Here is a 21,037-nt window from a genome sequence, read left to right on the forward strand (position 1 = left end):
GTTATGGCTGGAGTCATTACAGCTGCTAGAAACGTGCTCAAGGACCAATCTGGGGGGATTTTTGGAATTATTTTGCATTGTCTGCAGGCCTGGAAGTGAGATTTATGTTTAGTTTTGCCCTGCCTATTTTTGTATTTATTCTCTTTTTAAATTATTATTATCACTAATAATTTTAATGTGTTTTTTGGCAGACTGGGACTGGTGCTGTACCCCTTTGTGTACAAATCTCTATTACCCTGTTTGTACTGTATTTTTATTTTTGTTTGTTGAGATTGAATGTCTCATTTGATGTGTAGAACTGTCACGTACCAACCTAACCAAAATCAGTAACGTGAATTGTAACAAAAAAGAATATACAATAGGCTCCATCCATAATAGCTCAACATCACCGCTACGATATCAAAAGACCTCTTGTAATACATCAGTTATAATTACCTGTTGAAATAAAATACATAATAATTTAACACTTTTACCTTTGATAAGTAGGTATATTTTCCTGGTGAAAATGTTGCTATTTTTTAATTTGGGTCTTAGGGAAAGAACTTGTACTCGTGTATTTATTTGCTGTTTTACTTCTTGTGAAGTATTTGACTTGGTATGGATCTAGTTTATCCACTAATGTGTGCAGTTTATGTGTGTGTTAGAGATGGAAGTACAGTTTGGATGAAATGTTACATGCAGAAGTTATTATCTGAGCACTCCTTCCACTGCTGATGTGCGTGTGTTCATTGCATACGAAATAAAATCTTGCTTCAGGGTCCATAAAAAACAGACATTTGTCTGCTTCAATGAAGGACTGAGATTTGAGCAGAGAAGAATAATGCGCTATAAACGAGAGAGTGCCCTGTCAGTCACTTCCGGTTTTGCTTTGCGCAGCGAAATCTTTCTCGTTTTTCTGGTGTTATTTTTTTAATATCGTATTTTCAACGATTTCGACGTTATAAATGAGACTAGCTATATCATTTACCTCTCAAGACTGTGTATTTAGTTTGCTTTTGAGTTTGGAAATCACTGTTTCGCATTTATTTTAGTATCATCTGGGCGCCGCGTGGTAGGTTTCTGTCTGCATATAGGCAATATGCGGACTAAAAGAAGGGAAATGCAAAATAAATATGAAATAGCTATAAATTGTGATCATTTTGTGATGCAGACATTAAAGGTGGACAAACATTGGAGGTAGTGGATGCAGGGATTTATCCTATCTCGTCTTGTGTCTTTGCCGACGGCGCAGCAGAGCTGTGATTTGTTGCAAAGAGACCGCAAACTGTTTTTACAGCCACGCGAGATTATGATGAAGCTCTGTGACGAAGGGCCTGGATGAAAATTGTATTTATGTTGTGTGTTGGTCTCAGTGGATGCGGTTATCTCTCCTCTAACGGTGTCAGTCAGCTGTTGTTCCGTTAAGCCATTTGTTGAACATCGACTACGAATGCTCGGCTATGTGTTGTTGTGGATTTGACGTGAGGAGGGTGAGTGTCGTCTGCTGCTCCTCGTTTTGTTTTAAGTTGGGACACCATTCAGTCCAAACAGGCCAGTGTTTTTCTCTCTGTATACTGCTGTCAGCAGCTGGGCCACCACCAGCACCACTACACAATTACTAGCTAGCGTTAATTGCACTACATTTGCTGCCGTTAACTAAACATGGCAGACGTTAAAATGTAACTGGAACGCACGAGCTAAGTTGTAGTATTAACTCAACTCACCTGGGACCAACTTCAGTTTAAATTATATCGTTATAATAATAAATGTTTTGGTGCTTAAATTTCCGTAATGTTAGCTTTCACTTTGCCTAGTTAACGCTAACGAAATTCGGTATACATCTGCTAACATTAGCTTGTAAACGTTAGCTACATAATAAAAACATAACATGGAAATAGCATGCTAACATGCTGCTACTGAAAGATGTAGCTGTAGGCTATTTTTTCCAGGTTAATTTTACAAATAACGTTAGTAGCTTAAGTAACTATATTAATATAAGTCAATAAACATAAGCACTGTTTTACGTTGCTTCCGTTAACATTAATAAAAGACATTTCAGCCGTTAGATCTTTATTAACAATCATTAACTTTACCTATTTAAAGGGCCACTTCGTCAATTTTTATGCTCATCTCTATGATGTCATAAAGTGACACACTTGTATTATACTCTCATTCACTTGTCAGTTAACAGTTTTTTTTACTCAGAAAGTTTTATTACATTTTTTAAAAATTGTGAAATTGCATATTCTCCCTCTTCCACATTAAAAAATACAGACTCTATGAACATGAAAAAAGTGTTCACTTTAAAAGACTAAATGCTAAACAGGATTTATGTTACTTTACTGACAGGTCCAACCTTGACTGGAAGCTTTAAGTTTTCACCTTATTCTTGTTCATGTTGCATATTGAACTACCAAACTAGTTGTGCTGTCAAAATGATCTTGCACATACACATCTGAAACTCAGATTTAGGTCGATTACAGAGACATTTTCCCCTCTTCATCAGATGAATTTGAATACAGGTGTCAAACAAGCATCAAACTCTGTACATAAATCATTCTGCACAGTGAAGCTCAAACTAAGCAAATACATTTTTGAGTGTAGGGGGAGCTTTAATTTTCTGCAGTTTACCTAACAGGAGCGATCTGATCCTTATCCCAAATCCTTTATTTAATGTTGCGGGCAGATAAAACTGTGGTTCTTATTTAATCATCAGATGTAGCTAGGATTGGCAGGATCAGTGGAGCTTGCCTGTTCGACACAAACATGCAATTGTTTTATTTTTTTCTATACTCTTTATTTGCATCCCTCCTACACCATCCCACCCCACTATTCCAACATCTCAAATAACAAAAGCAAGCAAAACAAACAAACTAAATTGTAATAAAATGGATATGACAGTAATATAAAAAGATATATATAAATACATTCTTGCATACATACGTAGGATTACCAAAACAGATAATAAAGAGGGGTAAAGTAAATGAAATAACTAAAATGCTTTTAAAAATAGCACTAAGGAAGAAAAGACTTACAGGAAATAAAAATGTACAAGTATATAATTGTTTATATTTTGTAATGGTTTGCATCTAAGTTAATTACATGTAGTGGTTTAGATTGAAATATAGTGAGGTGGTCTTTGTAACACTCGATTTGCATCCCTGAGAAAAGGTCATGTGTTGTACTGATATATCAGCATATATTGTGGTCGATGCATACCAAGACATTTCAGTACAGGAATGCCAAAGATTTGTTTGAGGTATTCTCCATCATATAGTTAGTCCATATCACTGGTACTGACAAGTTTGCCAATTAATGTCTCATTTTGTAGTTGTGGTCGGTTGGTCCAGTCAAGTCCTACTTGTTATATAATGGTTTGTGTATACTGTAATTCCTATAGCTGCATAACTAATATCATTTTTTGTCATCTATCCTTCGCCTTCTCAGCCTGAAGGAGGCAAGTCCTTGAAACCATGAGTCCTCCAGCTCTGCCCGTGGTCTTCTGCTGTTGTCACAGGAAAATCTGGTTGCATTCAACAGCAGGAGGCAAACACATCTCTATTTTCCACCCAAGTATTATCTTCCCCTGGATGCTATGGAAGGACAAGCATAATGAATAGATACACCACTATCAGACAGCTCGGGGATGGCACCTACGGCTCAGTCATCCTCGGCCGCAGTCTGGAGTCAGGAGAGCTAGTTGCCATAAAGAAGTGAGTTATCCAGATAATGGTGTGGGTTTGAAATCAGCAACTGATTTTTTGCTTTGTAATTTGATGTAATTTCCAACAAACCAGTTAATAAGAAAAATATTTTTCAGAATGAAAAGGAAATTCTACTCCTGGGAAGAATGCATGAACCTTCGTGAGGTCAAGGTGAGTTTATGTTTTTTACATTTTTAGCACAGTTTCACACATTTGAATAGCAGAGCAGAGATATGGCAAAATCAACCCAAAAGTCAACTCAAAGGGAATGTGCCTTTGTTTACTTAAATGTAGACTGTTAGCAGTTTAGAGGTGCATGTGCATCTATGATTTAGGAGAGAATGATCCATATATGCTGATCAAATTGATGTTAAATATGATGTATGATATGATATGAAAAACATGAGAAAATAGGGTGCTGGTTATAAAGATATGGAGGTTTCCATTTAATGTTACGCATGCTGTCCATATGAGCAGTGTTTTTTTGTGCCACACCCTTTGACTCTCTGTTTCTGTTTGGGTTGATTTTTCTTAATATTATTGTAGAATAGAGAAGTAACCACATGATAGCATGATGATTTGCGGGTAATGCAGTAATGATGATATGGTTAATATATACTGTACATTTTAGTCCAGTTGTTAAATTCTCGAAACTTTCTGTTTTCTTTTCACACCAATTCAGTATGTTACTGTCCAAATTTCCTCACAGCTCAAAGTCACACACCAGCTCTAAGAGTTGAAGGTGATTCTTGTGTGCTGTTGGTTTTGAGCTCTAGTTCCCATCCCCTGGCCTACACTCCCCCTTTCCTAGAGCTTGACCTTAACGCAGCAAAACATGTGAAGAACACGCTGGTCCTTAGAGTCCTGCTAATTGGACCATAATTACAGCATGTCACACCATAAAATTTCAAAATCCCATTACAGCTTCTCCCCCCTTACTAAAATGTAGCATGGTTAAACCTATTTCATCCCAGTGCATGGGAAAAGTATATATTTTTTCCATCCTGCTTTATATTTTCCCTTTTTAAATTGTAAGTATAAATCCAACCTTTGCAGCATTTACCCCTAAACTCCATTGTGTTCTTACAGTAGCCATGTTTTAACAAGACTGTTTTGTTTCCTAGATGTAGGGCGTGCTTTTGAATGTGCTGCAGTGACCTGTGTGTTTTTCCAGCATGATTAGTTTGAGTTTTTATTTCTACTATTTTTTTGCGTATGTGCTCCACATGTTCTTACACGATCTGTTTCTTTTATTCTTTCAGTCCCTAAAGAAACTCAACCATGCTAATGTGATCAAACTCAAGGAGGTAATTCGAGAAAATGATCACTTGTACTTTATATTTGAGTACATGAAGGAAAACCTGTATCAGCTAATGAAAGACAGGTGCGTATAGTTGTTACTTGTTGCTTTATTAATCCCAAATTTAAAGTTATATTTTTGAAATGCTTACAGTATCATGACTATTTGAGTTTTCTGTTTGTTTTTTGCTGCAGGACTCGACTGTTTCCTGAATCTGCTGTAAGAAATATTATGTTTCAGATACTCCAGGGCCTTGCGTTCATTCATAAACATGGTACGTTTGCTTACGACTCCAGAATGCTAAATTAAATGATATTTTGTACCATCTGAGTCAAGACAGTCATGCAGTTTGTCTTTTTGTTAGGGTTTTTTCACAGGGACATGAAACCTGAGAATCTTCTGTGCATGGGCCCAGAGCTGGTGAAAATAGCTGACTTTGGGCTTGCCCGTGAAATCCGATCTCGACCACCGTACACAGACTATGTCTCGACCAGATGGTGAGTTTCTTTAAACATATTGCATTGTGTTTTGATAGTTCAGTACGCTCAGGTCCGACTACCCTCTCCTTCTGAACCAGGTATAGAGCGCCAGAGGTGCTCCTCAGATCCACATCCTACAGTTCACCTATAGACCAGTGGGCAGTCGGCTGCATCATGGCAGAGCTTTATACCCTCAGACCTCTTTTTCCAGGCTCCAGTGAAGTGGACACCATATTTAAGATTTGCCAAGTCTTGGGTACGCCAAAGAAGGTAAGGTTTTTCACACGTGTACAGCAGAATTACAATGAGCCCTGTAATTGTCATTCATTGCTACACCCCATGTTTTTGAGTGATACATCTGACAGCAGATATAGACTTATATTTATATATTATATTTTTTTTATATTTATATGTCCACATTGGCAGTGTAATTCCTCACTGTATAACTGTACTTGCATGTAAATGAGGCATTAAGCATATTTATATCTCCAAGTCTAATTTTTCTTGAAAAACAAGAGGAAAATGTGTATAGCATATGTAGTAGACATATGTATGGTGCACAGTATGTTCATGTCTAGCAAATAGACTGTATAGAAAAAATATATGTAGCCACTGTGATGTCATTCATTGGTTTGTGGACTCCAATTTTAAAGCCTTAAGTGTGGCATTTTGGCTGTCATCATCTTGGATATTTGGAGCAAGAAGTGGCCATATTTGGACAAAAGGGTGGAGCTAACCCTAACCCTAACACTTACACTAGCTAGATTAGCACAGTACATTAAGAGTCCACGGTTAACTGTGCTAATGCTAATTTTAAATATCAAAAACAGGCTTAAAACCATTAAAACAAAATGTACTTACTGGAAAAACTGAACATCCGACTCCTTGGAGGGTCTTTTTGTACAACCAAACACTGAACCCAAAATGTTACAGTTAACTTTCATGAACTGAAACACACTGAGATAGCAACAGCTATGGCTACACCCATACTTTGTGAATCTGAGGTTACACCATGGTAACATTACCTAACCAACATTGTCCCATGGTAGAGAACATGGTAGCACCCACCTGTCACTCAAAGCGGCCACAACCTAATTATGCATAACTTTAAGCCTTAATAAAATTTAATTTGGTGAGTTTTGAAAAAATTCACCCGCTGTACAGTCGCCTTGAATATAGAAATTAGCTATAGAGACCAAAACTGTTTTTTGCACCTGGCTGTAAACATGTTTCAAACATATTTCTGCTGTAAAGTCAGACATTTTAACACTGGGGTCTATGATGACTGACTCACTTTTGGAGCCAGACTCAAGTGGCCACTCAAAGAACTGCAGTGTTTGGCTTTATTTGCTTCATTTTTCAGCCCTGAAAGTTGCAGCTCGGTAATTCCTCACTGTTCAACTGCACTTGATTCATGAAACTAAGAGAACTTTTTCATCTCTGAGTCTCATTTTTGCTTGAAAATGAGAGGAAAACTTCAGTAATAAGAAATGTGTATTGTGCACAGTATATTTGTGTCTAGCAGTGCACCTATTTGTCCTGTTATAGGCCATCCCTCAATATTTCTTATCATCCTACAACTGTTACAGTGAATTATAAAAACACATGCCCTTGTTAAATATGATGGTGTGTGAGATGGCCCGTGTCTTCTTCCTCTAGAATGATTGGCCGGAGGGATACCATCTGGCAAGTGCTATGAATTTCCGTTGGCCTCAGTGTGTTCCCAGTAATCTGAAGACACTGATACCAAATGCCAGTCCCGAAGCCATTCATCTGATGACAGACCTGCTCCAGTGGGATCCCAAGAAGAGACCAGCTTCTGCCCAGGTAGTGTCTGACCTACACTGTCCGACCTCCTCACAGCTGAACATACAGAATAACAGCTGATGTTGTTTCGCTCAAATCTCAATATTTTTTCAGGCTCTCAGGTACTCTTACTTCCATGTGGGCCAGGCTTTGGGCACTCCTCAGCAGATCCTGGAGCAGGGTAGACCTCAGCCAGGCCTTGTGCCGCTGCAGGCTCCTTTACAGTCGCAACAGACACTGCAGCAGCAGCAACCACTGCTGCTTAAGCCTGTGCCTCCCTCCCAGCCTCCACCTCCAAACCAACACTGCTCCCCCTCCAGGCCTCTCCAGCAGATCCAGCCCTCCCCTGTACCTGCAGCTGCACAGGCAGCAGTGTACCAACGGCACACAGAGCTGGTGCGAGAGCAGCAACCGAAGCACATCCTGAAGCACGAACAGACCACAGGAACACCACAGAGCCATCTTCCTTATATCGTTGACAAGAGTCTCCAGAGCAAGGTGAGGCTGGAAACGTGTGTGTGTGTGTGTGTGTGTGTGTGTGTGTGTGTGTGTGTGTGTGTGTGTGTGTGTGTGTGTGTGTGTGTATTCACTATATATATCTGTTACTATTTTTAGTAATATTGGAATTGCAAGTTTCCCTTCCTCATTTTTCCAGTTGATGGATCAGACTGAAGCATTTCCATATGAATTTAGCTAGTCTTTGCTTTTTATTTACAGGAATTACTTTACAACTAGAGTTAAAAAAATGGTTCCTTTACAGGGAGACGGACAGTCAGAATATCTATATATATATATATATACCATAATAACTTGTTTCTTTGAACATGTGCTGTTGATGTTCCTTTAGCAATCGAGGCAGGAGTCAGAAAAAGCAAACCTACTGAGCTATCAGTTGAAACCTAAAGGAGGGCGGCGGCGTTGGGGCCACGGCACGGGACATCTCAAGAGTGAAGACTGGGACGACTACGAAGAAACTGACCTGACATCTATAAGTATTCTTGGAAAGAGTAACTTCTCTGCAGAGAAGTCGAGGCAGGGGGATGATGCACTGAGAAGGTGAGGCTAGTTCTATAGTTGGAGCTAATGTCCATACATCCCTGTTACTACAAGCAGGTGACTCACACAATCTTTGTTTCATTGAATGCCCTCTGTCTTTCAGATATGGAAATGTTCTGGATTTCAGTCGACCCAGTGGAAAGGAAGATGCACCTTTAAACCTGAACAAGAGCTCAGCCTACCAGGAGCCGTCGAGAACCGCTTCTGCCAAACAGCATTACCTGAGACAGTCCAGATATTTACCTGGTAATATTAAGTTTTCCCTTGAGTATGGTATAGATGTTTGTAGGACTGAGGGTAGTCTTTAATTGAATAAATCTATATCATCAGTTCCTGGAGGTATTTTAGCATTTAACCTGTTTAAGTTTGATTCAAATTAGCTCTGGTTTGGTCCAGTACATTTGTAGTGTGTTAAAGTGCAGCAGATCATATGAGACAAGTTGTGTGATTTTTGCAGGAGCTAGGCTACTGTCAAATACACCTTCTGGCTGAAAACTGTCAAGGAAGTAATTTCATGGGCAGTTTGTATAAGTTATACAGTGCAGCGTGGATGATTTTGGTCTATTGCAGATATTAAGATCTGAATTGAAGCTTAAATGCAGTCACCAGAAGTAAAAAGGTCACGTTAGGCTATAAACGAATTACACTGCAGTCACATGGCTTTAGTCTCACGACCACTCAGCTTCCAAATTGTAATTTGATTTTTGGCCCTTCCCTGTTCTGCAAAAGCTTTTCCTCTGAGTGTGACCTGATCTGACCAGTGGTCAAGGCTATGTCAGTTACCAGAATAGTTTTCCAGAGTGAGAGTATAAGCACAAGGCTGTGAAGGGTTACAGCAGTGGTTCCCAACTGGTCCAGCCACAGGGTCCAGATCTGTCCTTAGTCATTAGTTCAAGGTCCACACAGTTTAAAATATTCAACATCATATTTGCATTTGGTATTAAAAACAGTAAAAGACACCTCCTTTTTATCCTGTTTCTACCGGGTCGTCATTATTCCTAAAATGAGGCCCATTTGCAATCAGGACTAATAATGCTCATGATCAGTTATGTCTTCTTTGGGACAACAGAGAACATAAATGAACACATAAGTCCAGTAAAGTGCAGCATGACCTATCAGTCTCCAGAATTTGATTTGCCCACATGGGTCAGTGTAGCTTTTAAAGGACGCGTCCATCAGCACTTTTTACTGTGATTTTCAAATGGAAACTCCCACTCAGCTGTTAGCAAAAATCAACAGCAGAATATATTTTAAAGACCACTTTAAACTAAAAAAAAAAAATCAACATCAGTTTTAGTGTAAAATATATTTAGGTTATTTTACCACCTTACCTTGCTGTCAGACACTGGAGTTTCTGGTCTACCACTGACTTGATTGTTTATGCTGCATTCACACTGCAAGCGACACAGCAAGAGCATTACATTATCGCTGAGTCGCCATGGAAGTGTTGCTCAAGCACTTGTTACCGTAGCTACATTATCACAGGCTTGTGTGTCTGCTGCTAGCCACAAACACCTCGACTAAACGCAATCTGAAGTTTGTATTTGGTAATAAAAATATGAATGCTTTTGATTAGTGTTTGAGCCCCATTTTAACATCACATTTCGGTGCCCCACTGCTTCACTGCACCAACAGCTTTCATTTGTAGCGCTTCATGCCCATCAGCGGTGACGCGTGTCGGCTGTTGGTTTTAGTTTCGTGTCACCAGCTTCCATTTAAATGAATTGTAGCCTGTTGCTGTGTCACTCATAGCGTGAACACAGCATTAGTTTGTATTATTGGGTGACTTTCGGAACCGAACTTAGTGGCATCAACAGCAGCACATAGGTCTATATGTAGCAATGACACCTACAGAAACCCACATCAGGTCATGCTACATTTACCGGACCAAAACTAAAATGCAACGTCTCTTTTTTTCTCTTGCTCCTTCTGTTGTTGTTTATCATCCTTGAAAACTGTGTCCGATAATCTCTGCTGTCTCCTTCAGGTATTAGCACAAAGAAGAACGTGGCCATAAATGCCAGTAAAGACTTCAGTGGAAGCCATCTTTGGGGCAACAACAGTATTCCATTTGGAGGGACTCTGCCGAGCAGAGGCGCTCACGGTAATCACTGCACTATAACGCCATTGTAATTTTTGCAACTTGTTGTCACCACTTAGTTCAAATAAATGGATCTGTTTGTGTTTGTTTTAAATACCAGGTACAAATACAATCCCAGGTGGATACATGCCGTCGTTTTACAAAAAAGACTTAGGTTCTGCCGGTCACAGAGGGCACCAGGGTCCTTCAGTGGACTCAACACCATCAAGTGAGGATGAATTTAAGAGCTTAGAACTTTCTGTAATATTCAGCCCTCTATATGTTGACTTTTTATTTTTGTAGTGCCCAGCCACCAACCAAACCTGTTGTCTCGATGCTCTTTTAGATTATGCAACATGGCAGTCTGGACGGAGTCAGATGAACACCTCTGCCAACATGTTGTTGGCCAACAAGAGCACCCCTGGTCTGCTGCCTCGCCCACCGGTACAGACCATCCACGGGCGAACAGACTGGTCTGCCAAATATGGACACCGCTAGTGGCCTCAGTGGAGCTCTGGTCTGTGCTCCTAAGAACTCTTTCCCCTCCAAAGAGTAGGCCTAGTTGTTTTATAATTAAGAATCTGTACATACATCTTACACAGCAATAATTCTGTTTTTCATCATGTGTACTATGGATGTTGTGAGCTGTAAAATATCTAAGTGTATGTGTATATTTAAATGCAGCTGGCCAAAACTTGAGCCCAGATTCGCTCCTCAGTGTTTTGTTTTGTATTTCTGTAACATAACTACTGTTCTACAAAGGTTACATCCTCCGTTTTGTATCAGACTCATCATTGAATGTTCACCAACCTGTATACATAATATGCATATTATAATTTTATGAAAACTTCACTGTGACTTGTTTTCGGCTACAGCTAATTACTTTGCCTCTGTACAGTTCAGTCATGTTTTTTACATTCCTGCTGTGTTTGTTTGATGACAGTAGCCTCGTCAATCAGGTAACTATTATTTGTGCATTATAAATTTCGAATGAAATTCAAAGCCGTGCTTTAATTTCAGTAAAATTATTACAATGCAAGTGGTTGCCACACTGTATCAATCTGTTTCTCAAGTAAAATGATCCAAGTTAACACGTTCTACCCCCTCGGCCAAAGTGAGTGTGATTACTGAATTGCCAGTTATTGAATATAATTAAACTTTTGACTGGGTACCAGTATGTTCAACTTGTGTCATTTGTCATTGGCCAATTTTAGGTCTTGGAAATACATTATTATCAGTACATTTTCCATGTGTGTCTGACTGCAACACCAGGGTGAGCACAGCAGCTCTGGTAGATGCTGGTCAGCTCGGTTAATCTGTCAGTAGTAGCTCACTGTTAATGCTATACATCAATACAGTGCATCTATACTGACCTGGTAGTCTGCTTTTATAATGTAATGAAATATACATATGTCTACATTGGTACATATTAAAACTGGGAGAAGAAAGATTTGTCGTCTTAGGCCCTTAATGGTGCAGTATTACTGCACCTGTCCTGTAGGTAATGCAGGTATAAGCATGTTGTCAGAGCACATTACACTACATTGTACTCACTGACACCTATCAGGGGTGTACTCATCTTCATGGCTATGGAAAAGGAAACACTTCTGGCACATCAACAGTATGTTATTTCCTAACTTTTTATTTGCCACATAGCACCATCTACAGGTGTTTCAGTGAAACAGGGCCCACAGATAAGCTGCAACAAGTGCAACACATCAGCACTTAAATAGTGTCATCCTAACCAGATCAGACAGTTTTTGTTTAATTTTTTTTCTTTTTGTTATTATGCTCTGTTTTATTTTTTTAACTGTCTCATTGTCCTGCCATGTGCCATGTTGATGTATACCTGCAAGTTGTGTCAAAAATAACACTAAGACTGCTGTTTGCAGTGCTTCATCAGTACCCTATACCACATATACTAAACTTGCTTTGCCTGGGGGCCACTTCTGCAAAATGATAGGAGGCTAGGGACCACTTAATAAAAAAATGTGCATTGTTTATCAGACACAGTGAATAAATGAGGCATCCAGTGGCAGCAGCCATGCACAGGACAGGTGTACGTAGGGATGTTTCCAGGATCTGATGGCCTTTGAGGGCTTAGCCTGACCTCTGTTGAGGGGCCCACAGGATCCTACTCCTAGCACTTATTTCTTATTTTATTGTTTTTTTGAAGAGCAAGCTCTATTTTTAATGCACCCTGGCAGTTTACAGTCAATGTACAAAAAAATTGGCAGTGTGAAAATGGTCAGCAGGCCACACAGTGCCCAGTCACGGGCCAGATTTGGCCCACAGGCTGTAAATTGAGCACCTCTGCCCAATAGCATTGCATAAATTATATCACGACAATATCTCTCTGGGGAGCTAAATGTGTCCAGATAGGAAATAGAGCTGGTTCTTGACAAAATAAAAACAACTATGGTAAGCTATTTAAAAGAGGTAGTGAATTCCAGTCTATTTTTCCTTCGAGTAAAGTAGGTTTTGGTAGGACTAACGTTAGTCAGTGATGGAAGAAGTAATCATATTTTTACTCAATTAAAAATGGCAATGTCACAGTATAAATGTACTCTATCACAAGAAAAATTAATTTATTACAATGTTAATTAACAGATAAAGTTGTTGGTGAATATGAGGCAGTATGGTGCGTACAGTTATAATTACGTCGTCACATATTGATATGCCGCGTGCCATATAGTTCAGCTGTCACGTTCATAAACGTAAACTATGTTGATACATCAAACTAGTTGAAGAATGATCAAATAAAGACAGCTACTTATTTAATTTTTTCCCATAATGCTAGCTAGTTTGTTATTTCGTCCGTTATGCCAGTTAGCTACATTTTTCCCATGATGTCTAGCGGCAATATGCTAATGAGCCATATTTCTATTGGCCAGAACCAACCAATCACAGACTCAGATGTTTCCGCCCACTTTATCTTTTATAGATCCACACTACTGTATTATAAAACGACTTAACTTCACCTTTGTCACGTACTTCACCCTGACTTCTCCACTACAGCTCAGGTATGACCACACAAACTCAGTTTTGGTAATTGTAAGTTTATGTGTATTCAGTAATATGTGATATTTACTCTCTCTTTTTCTCTTTTAGAGATTTAACAGTACACTTTAAAGTACTATAACCATGTCTGGAAGACCTATGCTGTACTACCTCAATGGGAGAGGTCGGATGGAGTCAATCCGTTGGCTTTTGACAGTTGCAGAGGTTGATGTAAGTGAAATGTATAGTGAGATTAATCTGAAGCTGTGCTGCCTTTAAGGAACCCCAAACTTGCTAAATGCGCCCTAAATCTGTCATGTAATCTCATGTTCACAGTTTGAAGAGATTTATCTGACATCTCGTGACCAGTATTTAAAACTCCTGAGTGGTAAGTTGATATTCAGAAAAACTAAATTAAACCTCTGGAGTCTCTCTGACCTGTTTCCAAGTCATCCTCCCCCCAATTTCATGAGTTCTGTTAACATCTGTCATCTGTTAACTTCAACCCACTTGTGATGCAACCTGGAGTGAGACAACCATTTGAGGCAAAGGTCACCTGTGGTCATATCAACCAAGAAATTAATGTTTTACCATCTGGGCATGCCGCTCTGTGCATGACCTGCTGCTGTGTTTTGTCTGCAGATGGAGCTCTCATGTTTCAACAGGTTCCCATGGTGGAAATTGATGGCATGAAGCTCGTTCAGACAAAAGCAATCTTGAATTACATCGCAGAGAAGTACAATCTTCATGGGAAAGATATCAAAGACCGTGTCATGTAAGGTCCAGTTCTTTAAAAAGTCTAATTATAAGAGTGTGTTTTCTATTATAACATGTGATTTAGTGGATGAATGTGTCACCATGAACACTTTCCCTCAGGATCAACATGTACTCAGAAGGAGCGATGGATCTCATGGAAATGATCATAAGGTTGCCCTTGAGTGCAGATAAAAAAGCAACACTGGAAACCATTGAAAGCAAAGCAAAGGAACGCTACCTTCCTGTGTTTGAAAAGGTACCGCTGTGCTGACTGTACGAAATGGTGTGGTCTAATAACTGATTCATCTTGATTAGAAACCCTTCAAGATGGAAAATGCACCTGATGATGATTGTGTATGATGACTAAACAAGATACTGTGTGTCAGGCGCTGACTGGGCCCATTTACCTGGTGGGAGGTAAGCTAAGCTGTGCAGACGTGCAGCTGCTTGAATGCACCCTGATGTTGGAGGAGAAATTCCCTGGAATCCTCGCTGGGTTTCCCAGCGTCAAGGTAAATGTGTCATATTGGACACGCTGTACAGAATAAGGCTGAATATACAAAGGAACAACAGCAGCATAAAAAGATGATCTGTCCCTTTGAAATCCCAGAATATTGTTAATCATAATAAGAATACACACTGATGACTGAATGTTGTGTTTAAGGACTCTCTGTGTTTCCCTCCAGTCTTTCCAGGGCAGGATGAGAATGATTCCCGCCATCAGCAGATTCCTGCAGCCAGGCAGCAAGAGGAAGCCACAGCCAGATGAAAAATTATTGAAGACCGCCATGGAGGTGTTCAACATCACATTACCACTCCCATGAACTCTGTACATTCCTCACAAATGCAGTGTCAATGATTCACCAGTGCATTATACAAGCACGACATGTGTCAACTGAGAGACTCCGTAAATTGTATAATCAGAGTTAACAAACAGATAATCATGGTTAATCATACAACCCTAGATGAAGAGCTAAACATAATGGTGTATGCCTTTGCAGTCTGAAGTTAGTGTGCGTAGCTGCAAATTGCATACAGATGAGATCAACATGCCCAGAAGATGAGAAACAATCGTGTCAGGAACGGGGTGATACCTAGAGTCTGCTGAGTTCAGGAAATGACGGTGTCACAACTGGAGAGGGAGTGATCAGTGGGCAGAACGATGGGAGGGCTCTGCCGGCAAAGTCCCACTACAGGCGGGGCAGGTATACGCAGCATATAAGTGACTGTGATAGAGATACAGTTGAGTCTGCTCCTGGGACCAACAGCCTACAAGCTGAATACTGCACTATCCATTACAAATCTCTTTAGCATGAAAGAAATCTATGTAATCCTTCATAACATCACAATACATGAGTGTTGAATGTGAAGGTTCAACTAAATAAAAATTTTATTTTTGAGGAACAGTTGAGAAGCTGCTGTGTTTTTGTTCAGTGATTGAATTATCTCCACACCATGTACAGACAAAGAAAAGCGTTATTTTAAGCATCACATCTGTTTATTAGTGATGCTAGTATTACAAAAAAATCATATTAACTTTTAGTCTTCTTAACATTAAAGACATGGCATGCAGTAAATTGAATATTACACATTATCATAGCCTGTCCAGGGTGTACCCCGCCTCTCGCTCAATGTCATTGGGGATAGGCTCAAATCTGTTACACACACACTGGTAGCTGTATGAATCTGTTTCAGTTTCTGGTGTAAAATAATCCAAGCTAACATGCCTCAGCCAAAGTCAGTGTGATTACTGAATTGCCAGTTATCGGGTGTAATTAAACTTTTGACTGGGTACCAGTATGTTTAACATGTGTCACTGTTCATGAAACACTTCAAATTGATTGGTTGTTTGTCGGCCTTTAAAAAATATCTGGTGAATTAAGGGTGTTTGGGACAGTTGTTGAATTTCCTCCTTCTGTAAGCTTTCTCGTCATCGATTTAAAAAAAAAAAATAGCCCATCAAATTATACATTTCTGTAATATTGAAGATGTTATCTATCCATATGAGGAGAAAGGAAAGTTTTATCATATACCAAGGAGGTGTAACATACCCTTTTAAGGTAAACTGACCCCAAACCTCTTTTTTGTATCATTTGAGTGATTGGGACAGGACATCTTATCACTGATTTAGGCTGTCCATCCATTTTCATCTGCTTATCTGGGGTCGGGTCATGGGGTCAGGAGACCAGGCAAAGCACCCCAGACGTCCCTCTCCCCAACAACACTTTCCAGCTCCTCCAGATGAGATATGTAGTCCCTCCAGTATGTTCTGTGTCTTCTCTGAGGCCTCCTACCAGTGGGACGTGCCCAGAACACCTCTAACGTTGGATGCCCAGGAGGCATCCTGATCAGATGCCCAAACTACCTCAACTGACCCCTTTTGACACGAAGGAGGAGCGGTTCTACTCTGAGCTTCCTCCAGTTGTCCGAGCTCTTTACCCTATCTCTAAGGCTGAGCCCAGCCACCCCACGGAGGAAACTCATTTCGGCTGCTGGAATACGTGATCTCATTCTTTTGGTCACTACCCAGAGCTCATGACAATAGAAATTTAGAAGCCAGGTCGACACCTTGAGCTTTTTCTCACGCTCCACAGGCCATTTCTAAACTGTTTTTGTAATGTGGCATGCTGCTTTTTTCTGCTGGGGGGTCCACTGCCATTGGGGAGCAGCCTCTGTTGCCATGAGAGGGGGTACTTGGTCTGCAACGGTGTTTGAGTGGGTGGTACATGTCAGGTGGTATCCACATGAATGCCAGGTTTCCCAGCAGAACAATGCATTGGAACAAAATAATAAAAGTTATTCACTTCACCTGTCAGTGGTTTTAACATTTTGGCTGATCAGTGTATACTGGTCTAGTTTTCTTTCAGTACATTACATAGTGTTAATGTTTTAATTTTAATTTCAATTTTGCACTATCCATCACAAATGTAGTTAGCGTGAAAGAAATCTCTGTATGTAGATTTTTTGGATTATCTCCACACCTGTTTTAGTTTCTGTTATAACAAAAACCATATTAACTTTAATCCTTTTATCATAGATTATTAACCTTGATACTATCAGCAGCCTGCATTATTGAAGTTCTAGTGTATGCAGGAAACCCCCTGCCAATGCAAACAATAGCACCATATATCTGTTAATCTTAAATTAGCTCATGTAGCTCATGTAATATATATATATATATATATAAATAGTTTAACCTTTGATCAGTTTTGTGTGATAATATGAATTCCAGTACAACACAACAACAAGCTTTGCTCTAATTAAAGAATGAATGTTGGTCGAGCTTGGGCTTAAATAAGATGCAAGTTGGTGCTAGTTTTTATTGTGTTTAAGCTTTTGTATTTTGCATATAATACTTCAACTATTCAGAATGCAAGCCTTTAATAATAATGGGTTACCCCAGACTTGAAAACTCCATTTGAACTTAACTGTGAGGCTATTTAAACCACTTTTATTTTTGTAAGATCACCCAAACAGATGAACGAGATTAGCAACAGGTAGCGATAGGAATTAATACAGTGTGGTCGTAGTGGCTGCCCCACTGTACAAATCTGTTTCAGTATCTGAAGTAAAATGATCAAGTTAACATGTTCTACCCCATCGGCCGAAGAGATTGTGATTACTGAATTGCCAGTTATTGAATATAATTAAAACTTTGACTGAGTGTCAGTGTGTTCAACTTGTACATTTTTTGTAAAATAAAATACTTTAAATTTATCAGCTGATTGCAGGCCTTCAAAATATATTACCATGAGTCAATGTGGTAGATCTGCTACAGATGAATGTGTCCATACTAGCTTACTGTTAATATCACACAGACATGAATACAGTGCATCTATATTGGTCGAATTTAATTTTTTAAGTATTTTTCCCATGATGTCTAGCGGCAACATGCTAATGAGCCATGTTTCTATTGGCCAGAACCAACCAATCGCAGTCTCAAGATGTTCCCACCCACTTTATCATTTTTTTAATCGACACTTATATTTTATACGACGACATAACTTCCTTTTATTACGCACTTCATCCTGACTCCTCCACTACAGCTGAGGCGGTGCACAGGTATGACAAACAGATGTTAACTCAGTTTTGATAACGTGGCATTTGTTTGTATTCAGTGATATTTACTTTGTCTCAATTCTTTAGAGAGATTTAACGATACACCTACAAAGTACTACAATCATGTCGGGCAAAGTTGTGCTGCACTACATCAATGGAAGAGGGAAAATGGAGTCAATCCGTTGGCTTTTGGCCGCTGCAGAAGTCGAAGTAAGTGAAGGGAGGGTATGGTGATATTAATCTGAAGCTGTGCTGCCTTTAAGGAACCCCAAACTTGCTGAATGTGCCCTAAATCTGTCATGTACTCTCTTGTTCACAGTTTGATGAGGTTTTTCTGACAACTCGTGACCAGTATTTAAAACTGCTGAGTGGTAAGTTGGATTCAGGGTCTCTCTGGTCTCTGTCCAAGTCACCTGATTGCTGTCTTTCCTCTTTTTCTTTCCGCAAGTGTCCCCATTGTGTATCTGTTAACTCCAGCCACTTCTGATGCAAACTGCGGTGACATAACCATTTAAAGTAAAGGTTATGAATTGCTTTACTGAAGTTATGTCTACAAAGAAATTGTTTTACGACTTGGCTGTGCCGCTCTGTGCATGACCTGCTGCTGTGTTTTGTCTGCAGATGGAGCTCTCATGTTTCAACAGGTTCCCATGGTGGAAATTGATGGCATGAAGCTCATTCAGACAAAAGCAATCTTGAATTACATCGCAGAGAAGTACAATCTTCATGGGAAAGATATCAAAGACCGTGTCATGTAAGGTCCAGGTCTTTTAAAAGTCTAATTATAAGAGTGTGTTTTCTATTATAACATGTGACTGAGTGGATGAATGTGTCACCATGAACACTTTCCCTCAGGATCAACATGTACTCAGAGGGACTGATGGATCTCATGGAAATGATCATGAAGTTGCCCTTGAGTGCAGATATAGAGGCAAAAATGGAGAACATTCAGAGCAAAGCAAAGGAACGTTACCTTCCTGTGTTTGAAAAGGTACGAAATGGTGTGGTCTAATAACTGATTCATCTTGGTTAGAAACCCTTCAAGATGGAAAATGCACCTGATGATGATTGTGTGTGATAACTAAACACAATACTGTGTGTCAGGCACTGACTGGGCCCATTTACCTGGTGGGAGGTAAGCTAAGCTGTGCAGACGTGCAGCTGCTTGAATGCACCCTGATGTTGGAGGAGAAATTCCCTGGAATCCTCGCTGGGTTTCCCAACGTCAAGGTAAATGTATCCAAGGAACAATATCAGCATAAAAAGATTGTCTGTCCCTTTCATCATAATAAGAATACACACTAATAACTGAATGTTGTGTTTAAGGACTCTCTGTGTTTCCCTCCAGTCTTTCCAGGGCAGGATGACACAGATTCCCGCCATCAGCAGATTCCTGCAGCCAGGCAGCAAGAGGAAGCCACAGCCAGATGAAAACTTCGCGAAGACTGCCATGGAGGTGTTCAACATCACGTTACCACTCCCGTGAACTCAGTACATTCCTCACACCTGCAGTGTCAATGATTCACCAGTGCACTGATAGGGCACAGCACATACGACATGTGGATCAGTTATATTTGCTGATTAATGTTGAGATTAATACTGCACTATGCATCATAAATGTAAGCATGAAAGAAAGCTTTGTATGTTGACTTCTTGGATTATCTCCAAGTTGTTTTTTTCTGTCATAACAAAAATCATATTAACTTTAATCCTTTTTTTTTTTTTTTTTTTTAAAGTTAATGACATGGCATGTGAATTTGAAGTTGTAGTGTATGCAGGAAATCCCCTGCCAACACAAACAATAGCACCATATATCTGTTAATCTTAAATGTATGCCCACGCTAATATAATAAATTAATAAATAAATTAATAACATTTGATCAGTTTTGTGTGATGATATGAACAAGCTTTGCTCTAATTAAAGAATGAATGTTGGTCGAGCTTGGGCTTAAATAAGATGCAAGTTGGTGCTAGTTTTTATTGTGTTTAAGCTTTTGTATTTTGTATATAATACTTCCACTATTCAGAATGCAAGCCTTAAATAATAATGGGTTACCCCAGACTTTAAAGCTCCATTTGAACTTAACTGTGAAGCTATTTAAACCACTTTTATTTTTGTAAGATCACCCAAACAGATGAACAAGATTAGTAGTAAATTGTAAATCAGTTACACGCCAACAGGGAGCAGTAGAATTAATACAGTGTGGTTGTAGTGGTCGCCACACTGAACGTATCTGTTTCAGTTTCTGAAGTGTACAGGGGGTTGGAGTGAGCAGGGCCCACAGATGAACTACAAGCTTCACAATGCAAGTAGCGATAAACACACCAGTGCTTCAGAGAGGATGCTGGAGATGACAGAGGTACGAGACGTTCAAAAGGAGTAAGGAGAAAATCCCTTCTCTTGAGTAAATTAGACTTTGGTAGAACTGACTGAGCGTACTGCAGTTACACAGGTCGTACTCAGTGGTTACAGGCCACCAGCCCATTTAGTTGAGAAAACTGGAATTTGGGTTTTATCGACCTGGGCAGGCCGCCCATCTGCACTATGTGAGTGCAATAAAGACCAAGACAAATAAGATGAAGAGGCTGAAGGGAGTGAGTGGGGAGATAAAGAGTGTGAAGGCCATGGTCTGTGAGATTGTGGGTGTTGTTGAACGTAACTTCAGGTGAAGTCATTGCTGTTATGTGAATGGTTTGATTCTTGTTACAATCTGCATGTTTCCTCCTTTCGAATGAGCTAACTTGGGCCAATTCTCGACCATTTTTAATTTTGAATTCTCACTTTTCTCATTAAATATGGTGTTGTGATTAATGATTA

General features: G+C 39.6%; 3 protein-coding genes across 3 annotated transcripts; all 3 read left to right on the forward strand.

Moving 5' to 3' along the window:
* Positions 1-1,261: 1,261 nt before the first annotated feature.
* Positions 1,262-11,573, forward strand: LOC126407076 (serine/threonine-protein kinase ICK-like). Its single transcript, XM_050071748.1, has 14 exons — positions 1,262-1,469; positions 3,427-3,692; positions 3,800-3,854; positions 4,946-5,067; positions 5,178-5,257; positions 5,348-5,480; positions 5,561-5,732; positions 7,122-7,289; positions 7,383-7,766; positions 8,116-8,324; positions 8,428-8,570; positions 10,312-10,428; positions 10,526-10,633; positions 10,751-11,573. Exons 2-14 carry the CDS (start codon positions 3,592-3,594, stop codon positions 10,900-10,902), a joined length of 1,944 nt encoding a protein of 647 aa, XP_049927705.1. The 5' UTR covers positions 1,262-1,469; positions 3,427-3,591; the 3' UTR covers positions 10,903-11,573.
* A 1,758-nt stretch (positions 11,574-13,331) lies between these two features.
* On the forward strand, positions 13,332-15,566 carry LOC126406398 (glutathione S-transferase A1-like). The gene is made up of 7 exons (XM_050070623.1): positions 13,332-13,427; positions 13,516-13,635; positions 13,741-13,792; positions 14,047-14,179; positions 14,281-14,416; positions 14,547-14,672; positions 14,847-15,566. Exons 2-7 carry the CDS (start codon positions 13,549-13,551, stop codon positions 14,982-14,984), a joined length of 672 nt encoding a protein of 223 aa, XP_049926580.1. The 5' UTR covers positions 13,332-13,427; positions 13,516-13,548; the 3' UTR covers positions 14,985-15,566.
* A 2,530-nt stretch (positions 15,567-18,096) lies between these two features.
* LOC126406397 (glutathione S-transferase A1-like) lies at positions 18,097-20,097 on the forward strand. Its single transcript, XM_050070622.1, has 7 exons — positions 18,097-18,222; positions 18,307-18,429; positions 18,539-18,590; positions 18,841-18,973; positions 19,075-19,210; positions 19,324-19,449; positions 19,568-20,097. Exons 2-7 carry the CDS (start codon positions 18,343-18,345, stop codon positions 19,703-19,705), a joined length of 672 nt encoding a protein of 223 aa, XP_049926579.1. The 5' UTR covers positions 18,097-18,222; positions 18,307-18,342; the 3' UTR covers positions 19,706-20,097.
* The last annotated feature ends 940 nt before the right edge of the window (positions 20,098-21,037 follow it).

This window comes from Epinephelus moara, chromosome 19, assembly GCF_006386435.1.
Source record: "Epinephelus moara isolate mb chromosome 19, YSFRI_EMoa_1.0, whole genome shotgun sequence".
Classification (NCBI taxonomy): domain Eukaryota; kingdom Metazoa; phylum Chordata; class Actinopteri; order Perciformes; family Serranidae; genus Epinephelus; species Epinephelus moara.

Excerpts from the sequence above, each read along its gene's own strand:
- LOC126406398 (XM_050070623.1), top strand. The coding sequence starts at position 13,549 with ATGTCTGGAAGACCTATGCTGTACTACCTCAATGGGAGAGGTCGGATG. Across the intron at positions 13,636-13,740 it reads TGACAGTTGCAGAGGTTGAT|TTTGAAGAGATTTATCTGAC; the intron begins GTAAGTGAAATG and ends TCATGTTCACAG. Across the intron at positions 13,793-14,046 it reads GTATTTAAAACTCCTGAGTG|ATGGAGCTCTCATGTTTCAA; the intron begins GTAAGTTGATAT and ends TTTTGTCTGCAG.
- LOC126407076 (XM_050071748.1), top strand. The coding sequence starts at position 3,592 with ATGAATAGATACACCACTATCAGACAGCTCGGGGATGGCACCTACGGC. Across the intron at positions 5,068-5,177 it reads TATCAGCTAATGAAAGACAG|GACTCGACTGTTTCCTGAAT; the intron begins GTGCGTATAGTT and ends TTTTTGCTGCAG. Across the intron at positions 10,429-10,525 it reads GCCGAGCAGAGGCGCTCACG|GTACAAATACAATCCCAGGT; the intron begins GTAATCACTGCA and ends TTTAAATACCAG.
- LOC126406397 (XM_050070622.1), top strand. The coding sequence starts at position 18,343 with ATGTCGGGCAAAGTTGTGCTGCACTACATCAATGGAAGAGGGAAAATG. Across the intron at positions 18,591-18,840 it reads GTATTTAAAACTGCTGAGTG|ATGGAGCTCTCATGTTTCAA; the intron begins GTAAGTTGGATT and ends TTTTGTCTGCAG. Across the intron at positions 19,450-19,567 it reads CTGGGTTTCCCAACGTCAAG|TCTTTCCAGGGCAGGATGAC; the intron begins GTAAATGTATCC and ends GTTTCCCTCCAG.